This window comes from Elephantulus edwardii, unplaced genomic scaffold (assembly GCF_000299155.1).
Source record: "Elephantulus edwardii isolate Elephantulus edwardi_28Jun2011 unplaced genomic scaffold, EleEdw1.0 scaffold00161, whole genome shotgun sequence".
Lineage (NCBI taxonomy): Eukaryota > Metazoa > Chordata > Mammalia > Macroscelidea > Macroscelididae > Elephantulus > Elephantulus edwardii.
This window is the reverse complement of record NW_006399911.1, coordinates 4334957-4352481: the sequence shown is the minus strand read 5'-3', so window position 1 is coordinate 4352481 and position 17525 is coordinate 4334957. Positions and strand designations below refer to the sequence as shown.

The 17525-nt window shown below is 41.2% G+C and overlaps 1 protein-coding gene across 1 annotated transcript in view; it reads right to left on the bottom strand.

Annotated features, from left to right (window-relative positions):
* Positions 1 to 17525, bottom strand: part of CHCHD6 (coiled-coil-helix-coiled-coil-helix domain containing 6) — a 495888-nt gene that overhangs the window by 192772 nt on the left and 285591 nt on the right. Inside the window, exon 5 of the mRNA XM_006895202.1 lies at positions 4950 to 5033. Within this exon, the coding sequence (XP_006895264.1) occupies positions 4950 to 5033 (84 nt within the window). The remainder of the gene's footprint in view (positions 1 to 4949; positions 5034 to 17525) is intronic.

Below are 17525 nucleotides of genomic sequence, written 5' to 3'. Positions count from 1 at the left end.
CCCCGGCCTAGTTTTCACAGCTGATATTGAGCTTCTCCAGCGGTTCCTTCCACGGATGTAGTCGATCTGATTCCTATGCATACCATCAGGTGAAGTCCATGTGTATAACCTGCGTTTGTGTCTCTTATAAAATGTATTTGCAATGAATAAGTCATTGATTTTACTACAATGTGCAAATCTACTGTCAAGGACTTCTTTAAAGTGCTAAAGAGCGAGGATATCAGTTTCAAGAATGAGTACCTGATAGAAGCCACGAGATTTTCAGTTGTTTCATATGCATGTAACAGCTGGACAATGAGTAGGAAAGAGTAAAGAAGAAAGAATCAATGGCTTTGAATTGTCATAGTAGCAAAGAGTAATGAAAATACCACTGTCCAAAGAACAAACAGATCTGTCTTGGAAGAAGTGCAACTTTGTTGGAGGAAGTACACTTTGGGCATGTTACGAAGAGGAGCTAGTCCTTGCAGTGGGCACCATGCTTGGAAAAGTGGAGGACTGCCAAAAGTAGAAAGGTCTTCTACAAGATGGACTGACATACTGGCTGTAACAAAGGGCTTCAGCACAGCAGAAATAAGAGAATGGTGCAGGGCTGGATAAGGTAGAAACCTTATGCTGTGTACATGGGGTCACTATGAGTTGGAGTTGACTCAACAGCCTTTAACAACAACAATAACATCAACAACAGGGCATCTTCCTTCTCTTGGGAAGGGAAATTCCCCATATTTAACTCTCCTTCCACTAAAACACTTAGGATCGCTTTGCTTTCTTGAAAACTGCTGACTTGTATATCACAAAAGAGTGAGGAAACCAGCATGCCCGAAACAGGCAGCAGTTTGCTGACAGCAATCAGTGGAAGTCTGCACAGCAACGGCAGGACTCAATTATATTTTTTTCTGTTTATTAACAGAAGCATGAGTAGAACCAAAGGGAAGAGTTGAGAGAAAGTAACGCCTGCTTACAGAAATAGTGTTGGGATATTGTTGTTGTTAAGTGTTGTCAAGTTGACTGAATTCTGCTGACAAGAGGTTATTACTTAAAGTACTGGGAGCCTGGTGGCTTAGTGGTAAGAGGCTGTGCTTGCTGCAATCTCAAAGGCACATGGCTCAAATTCACCAGCTGCTCTGTGGGATAAGCATGGGCAATCTCCTTCCATGTAATTTACTAACTCTGAAAACCCACAGGAGGGTCAGGTTTAAGTTGGTTTCAATTCAATAGCAAACAACAACAATAACATCCACAGTTCATTCACAATGGAGCACAATGCAAGACAATGAACAAAACAAGAAATAATTCTCAAAACTACAGAACATGGATGAAAACAAAGGAAATTATCTGAGTGAAGTCAGTTACAAAGGGACAAATATATAAGATTACTATTGCACTGTAATTCCACAGGCATGTAGTTCGAATCCACCAGCTTCTACAAGGTAGAAAGATGGGCACTCTACTCTTGTGCAATTTACAGCTTCAGAAACCTTCTGGAGAGTCAGCTAGGAGTTGTTTTGGACTTGACAGCAGATAACAACAACAGCAGCACTATAAAAAGGAGTTCTGGTAGCACAGTCCATAGGGAACCGCACCGCTAACCTAAAGGTGGCACTTGTTTGCCAGTTCAAATCCACCAGCAGCTTTAAAGGACAAAGATGGGCAATCTACTCCCATGTGATTTACAGCCTCTGAAAACCCATTGGAGGGCCAGCTAAGAATCAGTTTTGATTCACTGGCAATGAGCTATTTGGGTTTTTTTAAAAAGAACTATTGTTGTTGTTGTTAAGTGCTGTTGAGCGACTCATAGCGACCCTATGAAGGAGAGTCCTCAATGCTTGGGTGCCTTTCATTCTCTCTCCAGGTTCATAGGGTTTCAGGAGGCAAGCTATTACAGAAGTGGATGCCACTCCTCCTTCCAAGCTTGTTTTAATCGGGGAGCTCCACCCCACTCTCTGTCCTCATTGGGTAACTAACCATTAAAGCATCTGACACATCAGTAACAGTGTTCAGCCTCACAGCAACCACAAGTTACTATTATACTGTTATCAAAGGCTAAAGAATGGTTTGTACAGAGACAGAATCATTCTTGGAAGGTTATCATGAGAGAAAAAGGGCTACTCTCCTTCCATGCAATGAACTGCGGCTGAAAACCCACTGGAGAGTCAGCTATCAGTTAGCTCTGACTCACCAATAAACAACAACAGTAACATAAAAAGCTAAAGAAAGGTTTACACAGAAATAGAGTCATTATTGGAAGGTTATGAGGGATGATGGAAATGAGCGACAAGAAAGTAAAAATTAGCAGATAGAGAATACTTAAGACTTGAGTGAGGGGAAAGGCAATATTCAATAAGGTCATGAATGTCGTAGAGTGAAAATGTATATGGATCATTGGATGAAAAACCAATATACTCCATAAACCTCTATAATCACATTTTTTTAAAAAACCCCTCACATTAATAATAGAGGGTCATATTAGTTTTAAAAATTCAAACAGCTTAAGTACTTCTGTGACCACCAGTATCCAGATGCTTCAAGACCCTCTGTAAAGCCTCTGCCTTCATGCATTAGTGAGATGAAAAAGCAGTGTGAGTATTGGGAACAATTATGCAGAAAGATTTTAAAGTACTGCATTCCTACAAACTGTGATTTCTTCATACAAGAGTAATCAACTAGGGAATAAAACCTGCAGTGTAAAAGGGTCAGGAAATCTCTCCTTTCTCTTGAAAATGCAGCTTATTCTATGTAGGATTCCCTGCAGGGACAGAGAACAGGGGAATCAGCACTTGAAAACACATTTCTGACAGCAGGAAGCACAGCAGGACTCAAGCCTAGAGGCCCATGGACACACCACAATCCCTCCAAATGCCCCAGCCAGGCCTCTTTCCCCACCCCAATCAACCTTTTCTCACCCATAACCACACTGAGCTGTTTCACACCAAGCTGTGGCAGGGTGAAGCACCAGCTGTTCCAAGTTTCCCCCTCACCAGTTTTCTGCCGTCAGTTTCTAAACTAAAAAGGAAATGAAAAATAAATAAATAAAAGAATGACGCCTAGTGATTGGAAGGTCCTGAAGCACTTCGTACAGAAGCTGGAAATGTCAAGGTCTGGGAGTATTCAACAAATGAAAGCGGAATTATATAAAAGCAGCAACTAATAAAAAAGATTGTCAGATGCTGTGTTTCCCATCTTCCCGGCCATTACAGGGATAAAGTTATCTACGGTGAAGATCAAAAACCTTTTTCAAAATGAATACAGTTAAGCTTTATTATAAGGTTTCTTTTCTCTCCCTTTCCCTAGTTCCGCCTTAGTTTCCCCTATCTCACTCACCAAACTCCATTCCTGGATGAAAGAAACCCTGTCTTTCTTTATTTAAAATTTCTTTTCATTATTATAAGCAAGATGGTAGCGTTTAAGAGTCAGAAAGGAGATTATGGTTTGGTACCTCCTTCTTGAACCATTTAATAATTGCTGGCAATCACAAAGGAAAGCCTCCTGGCAGAGCACCTGCACCTCTAGATGGAAGGAGTTGGAGATGCACTTCCTGATGGTGGGAAAGGACACAGAAAAGGTTCTTCCAGGGGAATTTCCTTCAGCAAAGCAGAGAATGAAAACAAAATAAAAACAACAGGAGTAAAAAGAAAGCAGATATGAGGGCGTAACAAGGAGAAAGGAGATTTTAGGGGAAGAAATATGCTGTGAGTCTACTGCCATCTACACCGAACAAACATGTACCCACACTGCCAGGAGCCAAACCCGCAGAGAGAAACATGAGAGAAGCACAGAAGGGGACCAAAGAGCAGAGCCCAAAACAACGGCAAATCCACACTTTCAAACATATGGACGATTGTGGTAATTAGGGATATGGCTGGGGGGTTTTCACACCCTTTTTCCAGACTCTCAATTCACAATTCCTGTCACTACGAGCTACAGTCAGCTATGTCCATGAAACTGCATTTGCTGACCAGTTGTGAGTGTCTCATTCCTCTAGATATTACTGGGGCCGCCATCAGAATATCATGTCAGCTCTTAAAAGTCACCCACACACCTTACAGAAGATGGCTCCCCTGTCCACTGCCTGGAAATCTAGAAATCTACATATCTACTAGCCATGATGTGCTATAGGAGAAAACTCCCATGGAAATCAAGCCCCTCAAGCAAACTGCCAATTGCAAAACTCTAAAGTGTGACAAATGATTTGTAAAGACTGCCAACAACAAACTGATGGCTCAGGTTACTTGGCATACTGTCTGAGGCATGAGGGGGAAAACGTTTTTCATTAACCTCTTAAACATTCCTGCCCATGTTTTAACCCATTTTTTGGAAGAATCTGTCCTGATCAGCAAATCAAACCAAAAGAAGAGTAAGCAGGTTACTAAGTGAATTAAAAGTCGTTGCAGAGTAAGGTGAAGTGAAGAGGCATGATGATGTGTCTTTAAATCTCATTCACTTCAAAAGCTTAGCCTCAGAAAAGTAGGCAGTGTTTAGCAGGATGCACTTTGATCTCCCAACTCCCAGGAGAAAATCAATAATGCAACTTTAATATATTTGTATAGCAAGACCTCACGCTATCATTATTTTTATCCATAGCAGCTTAACTGAAATGAAGGAGTTATGTTGGTTCTCAGCACCGCCCTGTGGTGAGAGATTTTCTTTTAAAGCTTAACTATAACAGTGCTAGTCAAAGTCAACAACAACAACCAAAAAACAAAACAAAACACCAGACTAATTAAAAACTAATGATCTCATTGACTGCAGCTTGTTGAACAATTCAGCTTGTGATGCTTGCTAAGAAATCCAGGAGGGGACATGGTGGAGTCAACGGGATAGGGGCATGTATCCTGGGACCTGCCTGCCCAGCATGTTGTGCTCTCCTCCACTGCCCAACAATGATGGTGGATTCCAGTCAGACACCTTTAGCATCTGGCCCAGAAAAAAAGGTAGCCTAGCACAAGCCTTACCTTCTTTTCAATGCGTCTCAGTTGCTCCTTACAGAAGAAGTCACGGCGCTGGAGGTCTGCCTCTCTGCTTTCCAGCTCTCTGGCCTAGTTGAGAGAAAACAAAGCTTACATTAGCACTTGTTCCTCTACTGGGCAGGGAGAAACCTGCCTGACCACTTTTGCTCAAAATAAGCCAGCAGGATCTCAGGCTTCTTTCTAGAATAATCACAATAAAACAATGCTAACAGTAAGAGTTGTAGTAATAAGAAATGGAAAAAAAATATCTGTCAGAGTTTACCCATTTTCTGCTGGCTCTCCAAGGGAATGACTTCCTGTGGCACATCACTGATAAGAATTACTTTTTTTTCCTGGGATGCGTCAAATGATCCCTACACTATCCCTTAAAAGGCAGGTCAGAGTGTTCTGATCAACGATCACATCAATGAAGAAACAACAGCCTAGCAGAGGGCTAGATTACTGTCTGGGAGAGGGTGAGTTTGGCCCTGGTAGAGCCAAGTGTAGACAGTACTGTGCCATCTCTAAGGCCATGTGGCTCAGCAGCTTGAGCTGCTCACTCACCAAAGAGTCTTTACACTGAGCACCACCCATCACACTGTCTCATGTTCAGAGTCATGAGGTCTGAGATTTCAACATACTCTTCTGCTTAGACTGAACATCTGCCTTAGGGTCAGTGGGTCTGAAAGGGGGAGCCGACTGTCAACTGAGTCCAAAAGCGCAACCAGACTCCTGGAGCCAAACGGCTGTTTTACACTCCTGGAGGGAACGAATCTCTGAGGAGAAGGGACAACTGAGGGCTCACTGAGCAGCTGCAGGAAGGTGCAGGGCTCAGCTAAGGAGCAGGCCACTGCAGGCAGGCAGATCAAGAGGTAAGCTCAGCTCTACTTTTGACTGGTTGAAGGCACTTCAGTAGTTTACTTAACCCCATCATATTCCATTTTATTCAGGTCTAACATGTATGCCTGAAAGAAAAGGTGCACTGAATAGGACTGCTGAGAAGTTAACAAAAGGAAATGGGCAAAGACATACTTTGCAGAAACTGCAAAGGGGCTATGCATGTTCCTGGAGTTTCTCTGGGATTTTCCAAGACCTGGTGCCTAAGCCATAGCCTCTGCTCAACAGAATGTCTCTCCCTCCATTGACCTGATCTACAGTGATTTTGGTACAATACCTCCCTCCACTGATCTGATCAAAAGCAACTCTGGTATCTCTGAAAACTCAGGAGCACTGTATTGGTGCCTGTGTAGAAGCGTCTACCTGCTTGCCATGTGCCCGTGCTAAGTGCTCAGTGTGCTGCAGGGGCACAATTCTGAGAATACAAACTTAAGTCAATGAACTAGCTGAACTGTGAGCCTATGTCTAGATGACTTCAAACTCCCAAATCTTTTTCCTTTTAAACCATCCTCTTATCAACACAAGGGTTTAAACCATTCAAAATTACATGATAAGATTAGAAATTATTTTTAAGACCATTTCCATGGCAATGTTACCAGGAACTCTTTCAGAAAAGGAAGCAGAGGAACTCATAATGAGGAAGGAGCTGACCACATGCCAGCATCTGTGAGAAGCCAGGATCAGAGGAAAGATGCAGGAGTGCAGGGAACAGAGGACAGTGCTGCTCCCAGGGAACTCTGCAGGGACAGCACTGATGACAGGTTAGAAATCTGAGAATCAACAATTTATGACTATTTCTATTCCTGAGTCACCTGGAAGCTAGAGCAAGTGGCTATGTATTCTTTGAGTAGTTCCCCCATAACCTGTGGAATGGAGAAAAGAATAGTTACTTGGTTCCAATGTAGCTGAAGAATATCCAAAACTGCCAAGAAGTAGAAAAAGAGTATCTGGAATGCCAACTCTTCAAAAAAGCTAAATGCCAACAGTAGGATTGTGAATGCTGGGGGAGTTCTCGAAGGATTTTCCAAATTCCAACACGGAGGCTGTAGCCCAGGAATGCAAGCATGGCTTATCTGTGCTGGAGCCCAAGCACTGAACTGTTTATAAATCTTCTGCAACTGGAGGAGAAGCAGGCCAGATCCAATTAACCAGCCAGTTCAGGAAGCTCTTCCAGGGCTCTAAATATTTCACATTCTGGCCAACAGACCCAAGCAAACAGGAATATAAGAACTGAACACAACTGGCATGAAGCTTTTCACCATTCACTAGGGGCAAGTGGGACAGCATAGACTAGAGGTTCATTCATGCACACCCATCTCACTGATGTATTCAGATGTCTCCTTTAGCATAGATGTTTCCTACGCAGGTTGTTGCTGTTAGATGCCATCTAGTAGACTATTATTCAGAGCAACCCTATGAACGATAGATGGGAACCTAGCCCTGTCCTGCACCATCCCCACAATCTCTGCCATGTCCACTGTTACAATCACTATGTCAATTCATCTCAATGAATATCTGTCCTCTCTTGCTCTGACCTTCCACCTTTCCCAACATGATCTCTTTCTCCAAGGATTGACCCCATTTAACAATATGCCCCACATAGATGAGATGAAGTTTCACTATCCTTGCCTCTAAAGAGTACATTTTCCCAAGACAGCAGCCCATGGAATATTCAATATTCTTTGCCAACACCACAATTCAAAAACCATCAATTATTCTCCAGTCTTTCTTCTAACTTCCAGATGTATATGAAGCAACTGAAATATCATTGCTTTGATTTGGTATATCTTAGTCTTTAAACTGATGTCTTTGCTCTTCAGCACTTGAAAGAGGTCCCTGACAGCAGATTTTCCCCATGTAACATGTGTTTTGATTTCTTGGTTGCTGCTATAATGGGTGCTGGCTGTGTTTCTAGGTAAAATAGTCAGGAATGGGATATAAAACTAACATATAAAACAAAGAGTCCCAAACATTGTTAGCTTCCTTGAGCAAGAGAGGTTGTTGAACAACACGGGACGACACTGAGCCTAGTTTTCTGTTCAAAGGCTTCTTCCCACCTCATATGAATATACAACACAACTCAACTCAGTGGTTATCAACAGAGAAGTACCTATGTGTTTAGGAAACAACAAGTCTGTCTCCCTGGTTATGAAGGGAGTCCCACAAGGGTTCACATTATGTCCATCTCATACCAGGTCCCCAAAGCCTTCACTTCTGCCACAAGTCAGGCAGCTGTTTGAACTTCAACAAATTTCATCAACTATTAGACATTAAATATTTGTCTCTCAAATTTACAATACAATCCCAATGATTTGCTATGGGCAGAAGGTGATATACAAAATAAAGATTTAAAATGAATAAATGTAAATAAACGCATAAAAAGATATTCAACATAGTCAGAAAATATATGAAAATAAAACACCACAATGATATACTATTTCACACCCACTTCCAAGCAAAACTCATTGCCATCATGTATGGCTGCAATAAAGAAAACTGAAAAGAAAAAGTACTGATGAAGATAGAGACTTTGGAGTCCTCCTGAATTGCAAGTAGGGGTGTAAAATGGTGTAGCCACTGTGGAAAACCATTTACTGGTTCCACTAAAAGGTAAATATAGAATTTCCATAGACAAAAAAAAGGAAAAATCCCAAACTCACTGTCAAAATATTGAATTAGACTGACATCAACCCTACAGAACAGAGTAGACTGCCCCACAGGGCTGTGAATCTGTTACACTCTTTTTCCTTACAGAGTAGGCAGTAGGTTCAAACCACTGATCTTGTCAAATGCTTACTCCATTGTACCACAGGCCTCTAATGAATTAGTACATGAACCATAAACTCTACTTCTAGCTATGTGTTGTTGTTACCTACAATCAGGTGTGAACCAATTTACAGCTAACCCTCCTGTGGGTTTTCAGAGACAGTAAATAACACAGGAAGATAAAGCCCGTCATTCTCCTGTGGAGCAGCTGGTGGATTAAAACTGCAAGCCTTTGGAATGCAATGCATCTTAGGTGTTGTTGTTGTTGTTAGGTGCCACTAAGTTATGCATGAACCACAGAGACCCTATGAACAATAGATGTGAATCCTGTCCCATCCTGTGCCATCCTCATACTTTCTGGCACCCTAGAGCCCACTGCAGCAGTCACTGTGTCAATCCACCCATTTGAGGGTCTTCTCCTTCACTGACTCTCTGCTTTTCTAAGGATCATGTCACTCTCCAAGGAAAAGCTCCTCCTAGCAACATGCCTAAAGTATGTGAGGTAAAGCTTTATCAAATTTGCCTCCAAACAGCACTCTGAGAGCACCTTCTCCAAGACATGTTCTTTTGGCGGTTCATAAAATCTTAGATACAGAGGCCAAAAAAATTGAGATCAGAGACTTAAATATTTTTACACAAATGTTCATTGTGGCTATCCATAATAGCCAAAACATAATAAGCATAAATATGTTGTTGCTGTTGTTATGTGCTATCGAGTCACCTGTCACTCAAAGCGACCCTACGTACAAGAGCCCTATACCCTGCTCTATTCCTCGTCAATCTTATAGTCTCTGACACACCCACCCCCATTACCCCAGTGATGGAATCAATCCATCTCATCGAGGGTCTTCCTCTCCTGCACAGTCCCTCCACCACCCAAGCATGACATACCACTCTAAGGACTGATCCCGCCTTGCAACATGTCCAAAGTATGTCAGAAGAAGCTTCAGAATCCTTGCCTCCAAGGAGCAGCCTGGCTTCAACCTCTCCAGGACAAACCTGTTTGTACTCCTAGCAGTACATAGTATATTCAACACTCTTCTCCAGCACCACAGCTCAAAGGCATCAACTTTCCTTCTATCATCTCTAGTCACTGTCCAGCTCTCTGATGCACACCAAGTAATGGCAAAGACCATGGCCTGTATCAGGTGCTTTAGTCCCCAGACTGACATCAATGCTCTTCAGTACTTTGGAGAGGTCTCTGGAAGCAGACTTTCCCAATGAAATTAGTCTTCTAATTTCCTGGCTGCTGGTACCAAGAGTGTTGATTGTAGAGCCAAGCAAACTGAAGCTGTCAACAATCTCAATCTCTTCATCTATCCTGATGCTGCCAAATGGCCCTGTGGTAAGAATCTTTGTTTTCTTGACGTTGAGCTTCAATACATATTGAAGGCTGCAGTCCTTGACTTTCTGTAGCAAGCGCTTCAAGTTCTCCTTGCTTTCAGCAAGCAAGGTTATGTCATCTGAATAATGCAGATTGTTGATGAGTCTACCAATCCTGATTCCATACTTCTCTTCATAGAGCCCAGCCTTCCGGATAATCTGTTCCACATATGGATTGAAAAGATAGGGCAACACGACACCTCCTTGATGCACACCCTTCTTAATTTCGAATCATGCAATGTTTCCTTACTCTGTTCTAAAGACTGCCTCCTGGTCCAAGTATATGTTTCACATGAACACAATCAAGTGTCTGGGATTCCCATTCTTCTCCGAGTCAGCCAGTTTGTTGTGATCCACACAGTCAAATGCCTTTGCATAGACAATGAAACACAGATAGACATTCTTCTGGAACTCTCTGCTTTCAGCCAAGATCAAACTGACACTAGCTATAATATCCCTAGTGCCATGGCCTCTTTTAAACTCAGCCTGCAATTCAGGCAATTCTGTATGTTGATGAGCTGTTCTGGTCATTTTTGGATAATCTTCAGCAGAATCTTGGTTGCATGTGATATCAATGATACTGTTTGATAATTTCCACACTCTGTCAGATCACTTTTCTTTTGAATGGGAACAAAACAAATGAATGAGTTTAGTGGTTTTGGGTTTTTTTTTAAAAAAAAGACAGTACTAAGGACAGTATACTATTATACTACCATAAGGAGAAATAAATTCTAATATGCACTATGACATGTACAGACCTAAAAATGATTACTTCCCCCCCCCATCATGTTTACTGTGTTATTCACAAGAACAATGAGATGGAAGTAACCCAAGTGCCTATCAACAAATAGAAAAACTATGGTACACTCACATACTGGAATATTAAAATAACAAAATAACAAACTCACAAAACACAACACAAAATGGTGGAGCCTTGAGGAGATCATGCTGAGTAAAATATTTTAGTCACAAAAGAACAAACACAGCACAATACCACTGCAAAATAGAACAGACATGGGGAAGAGGTTGGGGAAAGAATGGGAAAAGGGAAGACAAATAAGAAATACTACATTAGAACAGATGACAGGAAGAACTGTCTGAAAGGAACATATGATTGGTTATTATATGCATAATAACAATCAGGAACAAAAGACTGGATGATATGAAGAAAATGTGCAATAATGGAAAAAAAGTTTTAAAAATCAAAAGATGTGTTGCACTGAGAAAATCTGCTGTGAAGAACCTCTCCAAAGTACTTAAGATCAATGATATCAATTGAAAGACTTAGGTGTACCTGATCCGAGCCATGGTATTTTTCAGTTGCCTGTTATGCAAATGAAAGGTGAACAATGAATAAGATGCTAGAATAACTAGATGCTAGAAAAACTGTGGTGTTGGTGAAGAATACTGGATATTCATGGTGGCCAAAAGAATAAGCCAGTCTGTGTTGGAAGAAGTTCAACCAAGATGCTCCTTAGAGGCAAGGGTGGTGAAACTTCACCTCAAATATTTTGAGCATGTTGTCAGGAGGGGTCATTCCTTTGAAAAAGATACCATGCTCCATTGCTAATGCTGCTGTCTGTTGGTCATTATGATTCAAAAAGATCAGGTATAACAGTAAGGCAAATATTGTCACATTCTCAATGTAATAGATTCACAAGAAAATAAACTGTGCCCCACTATGTGCTCCATAAATACAGTCAAAGGTCAAAGATTAAAGACAATCCAAGTCATAAGCAGCTGCAGGTCTCAGCTTGAATGTATTTCTTGTATCTTACTGCTAAATTCTTCAAACAGTTACATACTTTTAGCACCATTAAAGCTTAGTTAGCTTGGTCTCACAAAAGGCATTTGAAATTGGTTTCACAACGTGGGAAAATGACATCATCTTGCCTCTTTTTTTCATTTTATTATACAGGGGATATTTGGCCAGCATTATCAAGTTAATTAACCACATCCCCAAACAACAAATTCCATCTTGGGTCAAGAGCTATTTCTTCTTTAGATTACAATATCCCAGACCTCAGAGCCCAAATTTTTAGTGGGTGCAGTGCCAGGCAGGGGTGACCAGTCATCCCTCAGGTCAATGGAGCAGTTGTGGACCACCAGCGCACACCTAAGAGCCACTGGAGCATTCCCAAATGCCAGGCCACGAGGTCCCATGGTGGAAGGAGTGCATGTGACACAAGGTCTATGCAACAGGTTACATTTGTGAAACGTCACATACAAAAGGGCAAATAGAGTATGCACCTACTTACATACAATATCTAGAAGAGGTAGATGCACAGAGACTCAAGTTTATTAATAGTTGCCAGGGGTTGTAAAGAAAGGAGAATATGGAGTTATTGCTTAATAGATACTCTCTTTGGGGTGAAAAATAATTCTGAAATAGATAATGGTGGTGATAATTAAAGTTACTGAACTGTATACTTAAATATAGCTAAAATGGAAAATATTCAATTGTACATATTTTACCACAACAGAAATTATTTTTAAAACATCAGTGTCTTCTTGTTGGTGCCCAGCAAAGAGTACATAGACACCTTGTAATTTGGTTTGAGTAACTGTGAAGGTAGTGACCAATATCAGATCACTCTGTACCAAGATCCAGCTTCGTGGCATTCATAAGACGCTTCACAGACATTTCTCAGCCGGATATGGAATGAAGAAAGCAGAGGGAGGTTTCACTCAGTAATTTATTAAAACCCCATTGACTGTAGACCTTGTGATAGATACTACTAAAAAGGGGTAGAGATGCTAAAGAAAAAGAAGAGTGAGAGCTTCTGCCTTCATGACGATTAGGTCCCAACGGCAGATACAAAAGCATACAGGAGGAATAAGCTAATTTTAGATATGAGCTAGGGAGACCATAAAATAGATCAACTTGTAGGCCAGTCAGTACTGTATTTCCTAAGGCGATTTCCAATAAAGTTTTCTGAGGGAAAAAAAATTTACAAGACTGAAGTACATTGTCTCCAATACAGAGGTAAAATATCCCTATTCTGAAGATTTTCCCTAGAGGAAGTTACTGAATGGCAGAATGGAGAGGAGCATTTTGTGATTTAATCAAGACAGCACAGTGAGATTATACTTTGATGTATATAATCTGCTCCAAACACAAAGCTATGACAAATAAAATACAAGGGGGGGGGGAGAAGATGCGACCAGATTTGAAAGCAAGAAATGTCCAACAGAGAAGTGCTGTACCAACAGTAGGTGAAGCTAGAGCCATGTGATGCTTGTAGAGCCCAGGGTTGGAGTAGCGGAGGCAGCCAGAATGCCATTTATCTAACAGAATTCAAACACAGTGTACCACAGAAATAGGAACTGAAACCCAGACGTGCCATCTGAAGCCTCAACTTCCCCAAATAGGAGAAAGTTATGTAAAAATTCCTAAAGACTTGTCTAGGGTTTTCGGTACATTTAAGCATAGGCAGCATAGAGGTCCCCTTTTATGCTCTGGACCACAAGTAAACCAGGTCTCACTGGCTCTGTACCTGGCTCTGAGCGTCACGGGCATCATTGTGGAGACAAGTCCTTGAAAAGTCACATAAGACTTGGGCATCACCGTGGAATGAGGTTCTCAGAAAACCATGTAAGACTTGGCTGAGCACTGGAAGCATGAAAAAGAAAAAATTACTAGGCATGGAGAAAAGGCCATGAAGAAATTGCAAGAGAAAAAACAGAAAAGCAGAATAAGATGAAAATAAAAATTGTTCCTGCAAGTCTGAAAATCAAGTCTCACATGTGTGAAGAGCTATAAATACCTAGGAAGGTCATCAACAAAAATTTTAATTGGAATAGGCAGTCATTCTAGATTAAATAATTGGGACAATATAATGAAGAACTTTTAAAGCTTACTATTGTGGGTGGGGGGAATGAAGAAAATAAAACCCTAAAACCTCAGATACACATCCCCAAGCTTAATCATTATAAATGAAAGGAAATCTAAGTTTTCTCCTTCTCCCTACCACCAAATTTCTTATATCGTATCCCTTCTCCTGTATATGCTTTAAAGGCTTTTATTTTCCTAAGAGTGGAGGGACGGCGCAGGAGAGGAAGACCTTCGATGAGATGGATCGATTCGGTGAGTGGAGTGGTGGGAATGAATGTGTTTGAGACAGCGAGGTTGGCACAGGATAGAACGGTGTTTAGGGCTCTTGTACAAAGGGTCCCTATGAGTCACAAGCAACTCGATGGCACATAACAACAAGAAGTAAAATCACTAAAAATCCACTAGCATATTGCGGGCACAAAGATGAGTAATCTCCCCCCATGTGATTTACAGCCTCAAAAACCCAGTGGAGGGTCAGCTATTAGCTCGTTCTAACTAGAGGGCAGTGAGGTTTTTCTTTGAAGCAGAATTATAATTGTTATTAGATATTGCTAAACACTGCACAGCCCATAAGCATGCTCATAACCACTGGTTGCTGAATTCTGTTAAGGTCACTGTGAAGGTTGTATATCTTACTGAAGGTCTTCCTCTTCTTTACTAATTCTCTACTCTTCCAAGTATGATGTCTTTCTCCAGGTTCAAGTGCCTTCAGATAACATGTCCAAAGTATGTGAGACCAAATTTCATCATCCTTATTTCTAAGAAACATACTGGTTAGACTTCTTCAACAAATTGTTGTTAGGTGCCGTTGAGTCAAATATTACTCATAGCAACTCTATGAACAACAAATCAGAACCTTGCCCTATCCTGTGCATCATCGTCTCTGGCACACTTGAGTTCGTTTTCTGTAGTTACTGTGTCAGTCCACCTCATCAAGGCTCTTCCTTACATTTACTGATCCTCCAACTTTCCAAGCAGGATGTCCCTATCCAAGGAAAAGCCTCTACTAACAACATGCTCAAAATATGTGAGATGAAGCTTTGTCATCCTTGCCTCCAAAGACCACTCTGGTTGTAGTTTCTCCAAGATATGTCTGTTTCTTTGGCAGGATGTGGGATATTCAAATTCCTTACACCACAGTTGAAAGGTATCAGTTTTCTGTCATACATATTCATTGTCCTGCTTCCAGACGCACAGCAAAAACTGGAAAAATCAGGGCCTGAATCAGATGCACTTTAGTCCTCAAACTGACATCTCATTGCTCCTCAGTAATTTGCAGAGGTCCCTGACAAAGAACTTGTCCAAAGCAATATGTTTCAAGGTCTACTAACTGCTGTTACCACGGAATTTGATGGTGGATCAAAATATGATGAAGTAATTTACAATTTCACTCTTATCTTCATTTAACATGATGTTTCCTGACATTCCAGTGAAGAGGATTGCTGGTGGTTTTCTTGTCATTGTATACCATCAAGTTGGAACTGTCCCATACCTGAACTTCCAGTGGGTTTTCAGAGGCAGTTTTAATCACACGCTTCCACAAAGCAGCTTGTGGATTTAAACTGCATTCCTTTGGGATTATAGCGCAGCTTCTTACCATTAGGCCACCAGAGATCCCTCTTTTGCTTTCTTGGTTCTGAGATGTAATCCTTATTGAAGATGGCAGTCTTTGATCTTGTGCGGCAAGATCTTCAAGTCTTCCTCACTTTCAGCAATCAAGGTTCTCTCATCTACATAATGAAGGCTGTTGATAAGTCTTCCTCCAATCTTCATGCCACATTCTTCTTCACAAAGTCTAGTTTGTCGAATGATTTGCTTAATGTACAGATTGCTCTGATAACATTGGGAAAAAACCAAGCTGCCTAGCTGATTGACTGAAGAGATCCATGTTTGTTCTCATTACAAAGAAAGGTGATCCAACAGAATGTGGAAAATTATCAAACAATTTCATTAGTATCACATGCAGGTAAAATATTACTGAAGATCATAAAAAAATTACTGAAAAAGTACATTGACAAATAACTGCTAGAAGTTTAAACTAGATTTAGAAGAAGTACCAGGGGGATATAATTGCTGATAGTAGATGGATACTGGCTGAAAGCAAAGAATACCAGAGGAATGTCTAATTCTGCTTTATTGAATATCGGAAGGCATTTGACTATGTGGATCACAATAAATTATGGTTAACACTGAGAAAAATGGAAATCCCAGAACACTTAATTGTGCTCATGCGAAACTCAGACATAGACAAAAAAGTGTTGTGTGAACAGAGAAAGGAAACACTGTTGTTGCTCTTGTTATGTGCTATCAAGTAGCTGGTGAATCATAGTGACCCTACATACAATAGCCCTCATAGTGACCCTATGTACAATAGCCCTGAAACCTGCTCTATACTGTGTCAATTTTATTGTCTCTGACACACCTGCCCCCATTACCCCACTCACTGAATCAATCTATCTATCTGGAGGGTCTTCCTCTCTTGTGCTGTCCCTCCACCAAGTATGATATCCCTCTCCAAGGACTGGTCTCTCCTTACAACATGCCCAAAGTATGTCTGATGAAGCTTCAGAATCCTTGCCTCCAAGGAGCAGCCTCATTTCACCCTTGCTAGGAAGAACCTGTTTGTTTACCTGGAAGTCTATGGGATATTCAATATTCTTCTCAAGCATCACAACTCAAAGACATCAATTCTCTTTCTATTATCCCTAATCATTATACAGCTTTCTGACACATAACAAGTAACTGAGAAGACTATGGCCTGGATTAGGCGCACCTTAATCTCCATACTGATGTCCTTGTTTTTCAGTACTCTGGAGAGGTCCCTGACAGCAGACTTTCCCAATGCAATTTGTCTTTTGATTTGCTGGCTGCTGGTACCAAAAGTGTTGTCTGTGGAGACAAGCAAACTGAGGCTGTCAACAGTCTCAATCTCTTTCACCACTGATCATGAAGTTGCCAATCAGCCCAGTGGTAAGATGTTTTCTTGATGTTGAGCTTCAATCCATATTGAAGGCTGTAGTCCTTGATTTTCTTCAGCATGAGCTTCTGGTTCTCCCCAGTCTCAGAAAACAAGGTTGTGTCATCTGCACAACACAGGCTGTTGATGAGCCTTCCTCCAGTCCTGATGCCACATTCCTCCTCACAGAGCCCAGCCTCCTAGATTATCTGTTCTGCATAAATATTGAAAAGGCATGGAAATAAGACACATTCCTGACATACATATTCCCCAATTTTGAGCAATGCACTGTCTCCTTGCTTGGTTCTGATAACTACATCTTGGTCCAAGTATAGGTTTTGCAGAAGCACAGTCAAGTGTTCTTGGGATTCCCATTCTTATCAGAATCAGCCAGTTTGCTGTGATCCACACAGTCAATTGCCCTTGCACAGTCAATGAAACACAGATAGACACTGCTCTGTTATACTGTGCTTTCGGCCAAGATCCATCTAACATTAGCTATAAATATCCCTAGAACCACATGACCTCTTCGAAACTAAGCCTGCACATCTGGCAGTTCTCTGTTGATGTGCTGTTACAATCGTTTTGGGGTAATTTTCAGCAGAATTTTGCTTGCATGTGATATTAATTCTATTGTTTGATAATTTCCATACTCTGTAGGGTCACCATTTTTTCGAATGGAACAAATATAGATCTCTTCCAGTCAACTGGCCAAGTGGTTGTCCTCCAGATTTCTTGGCACAAA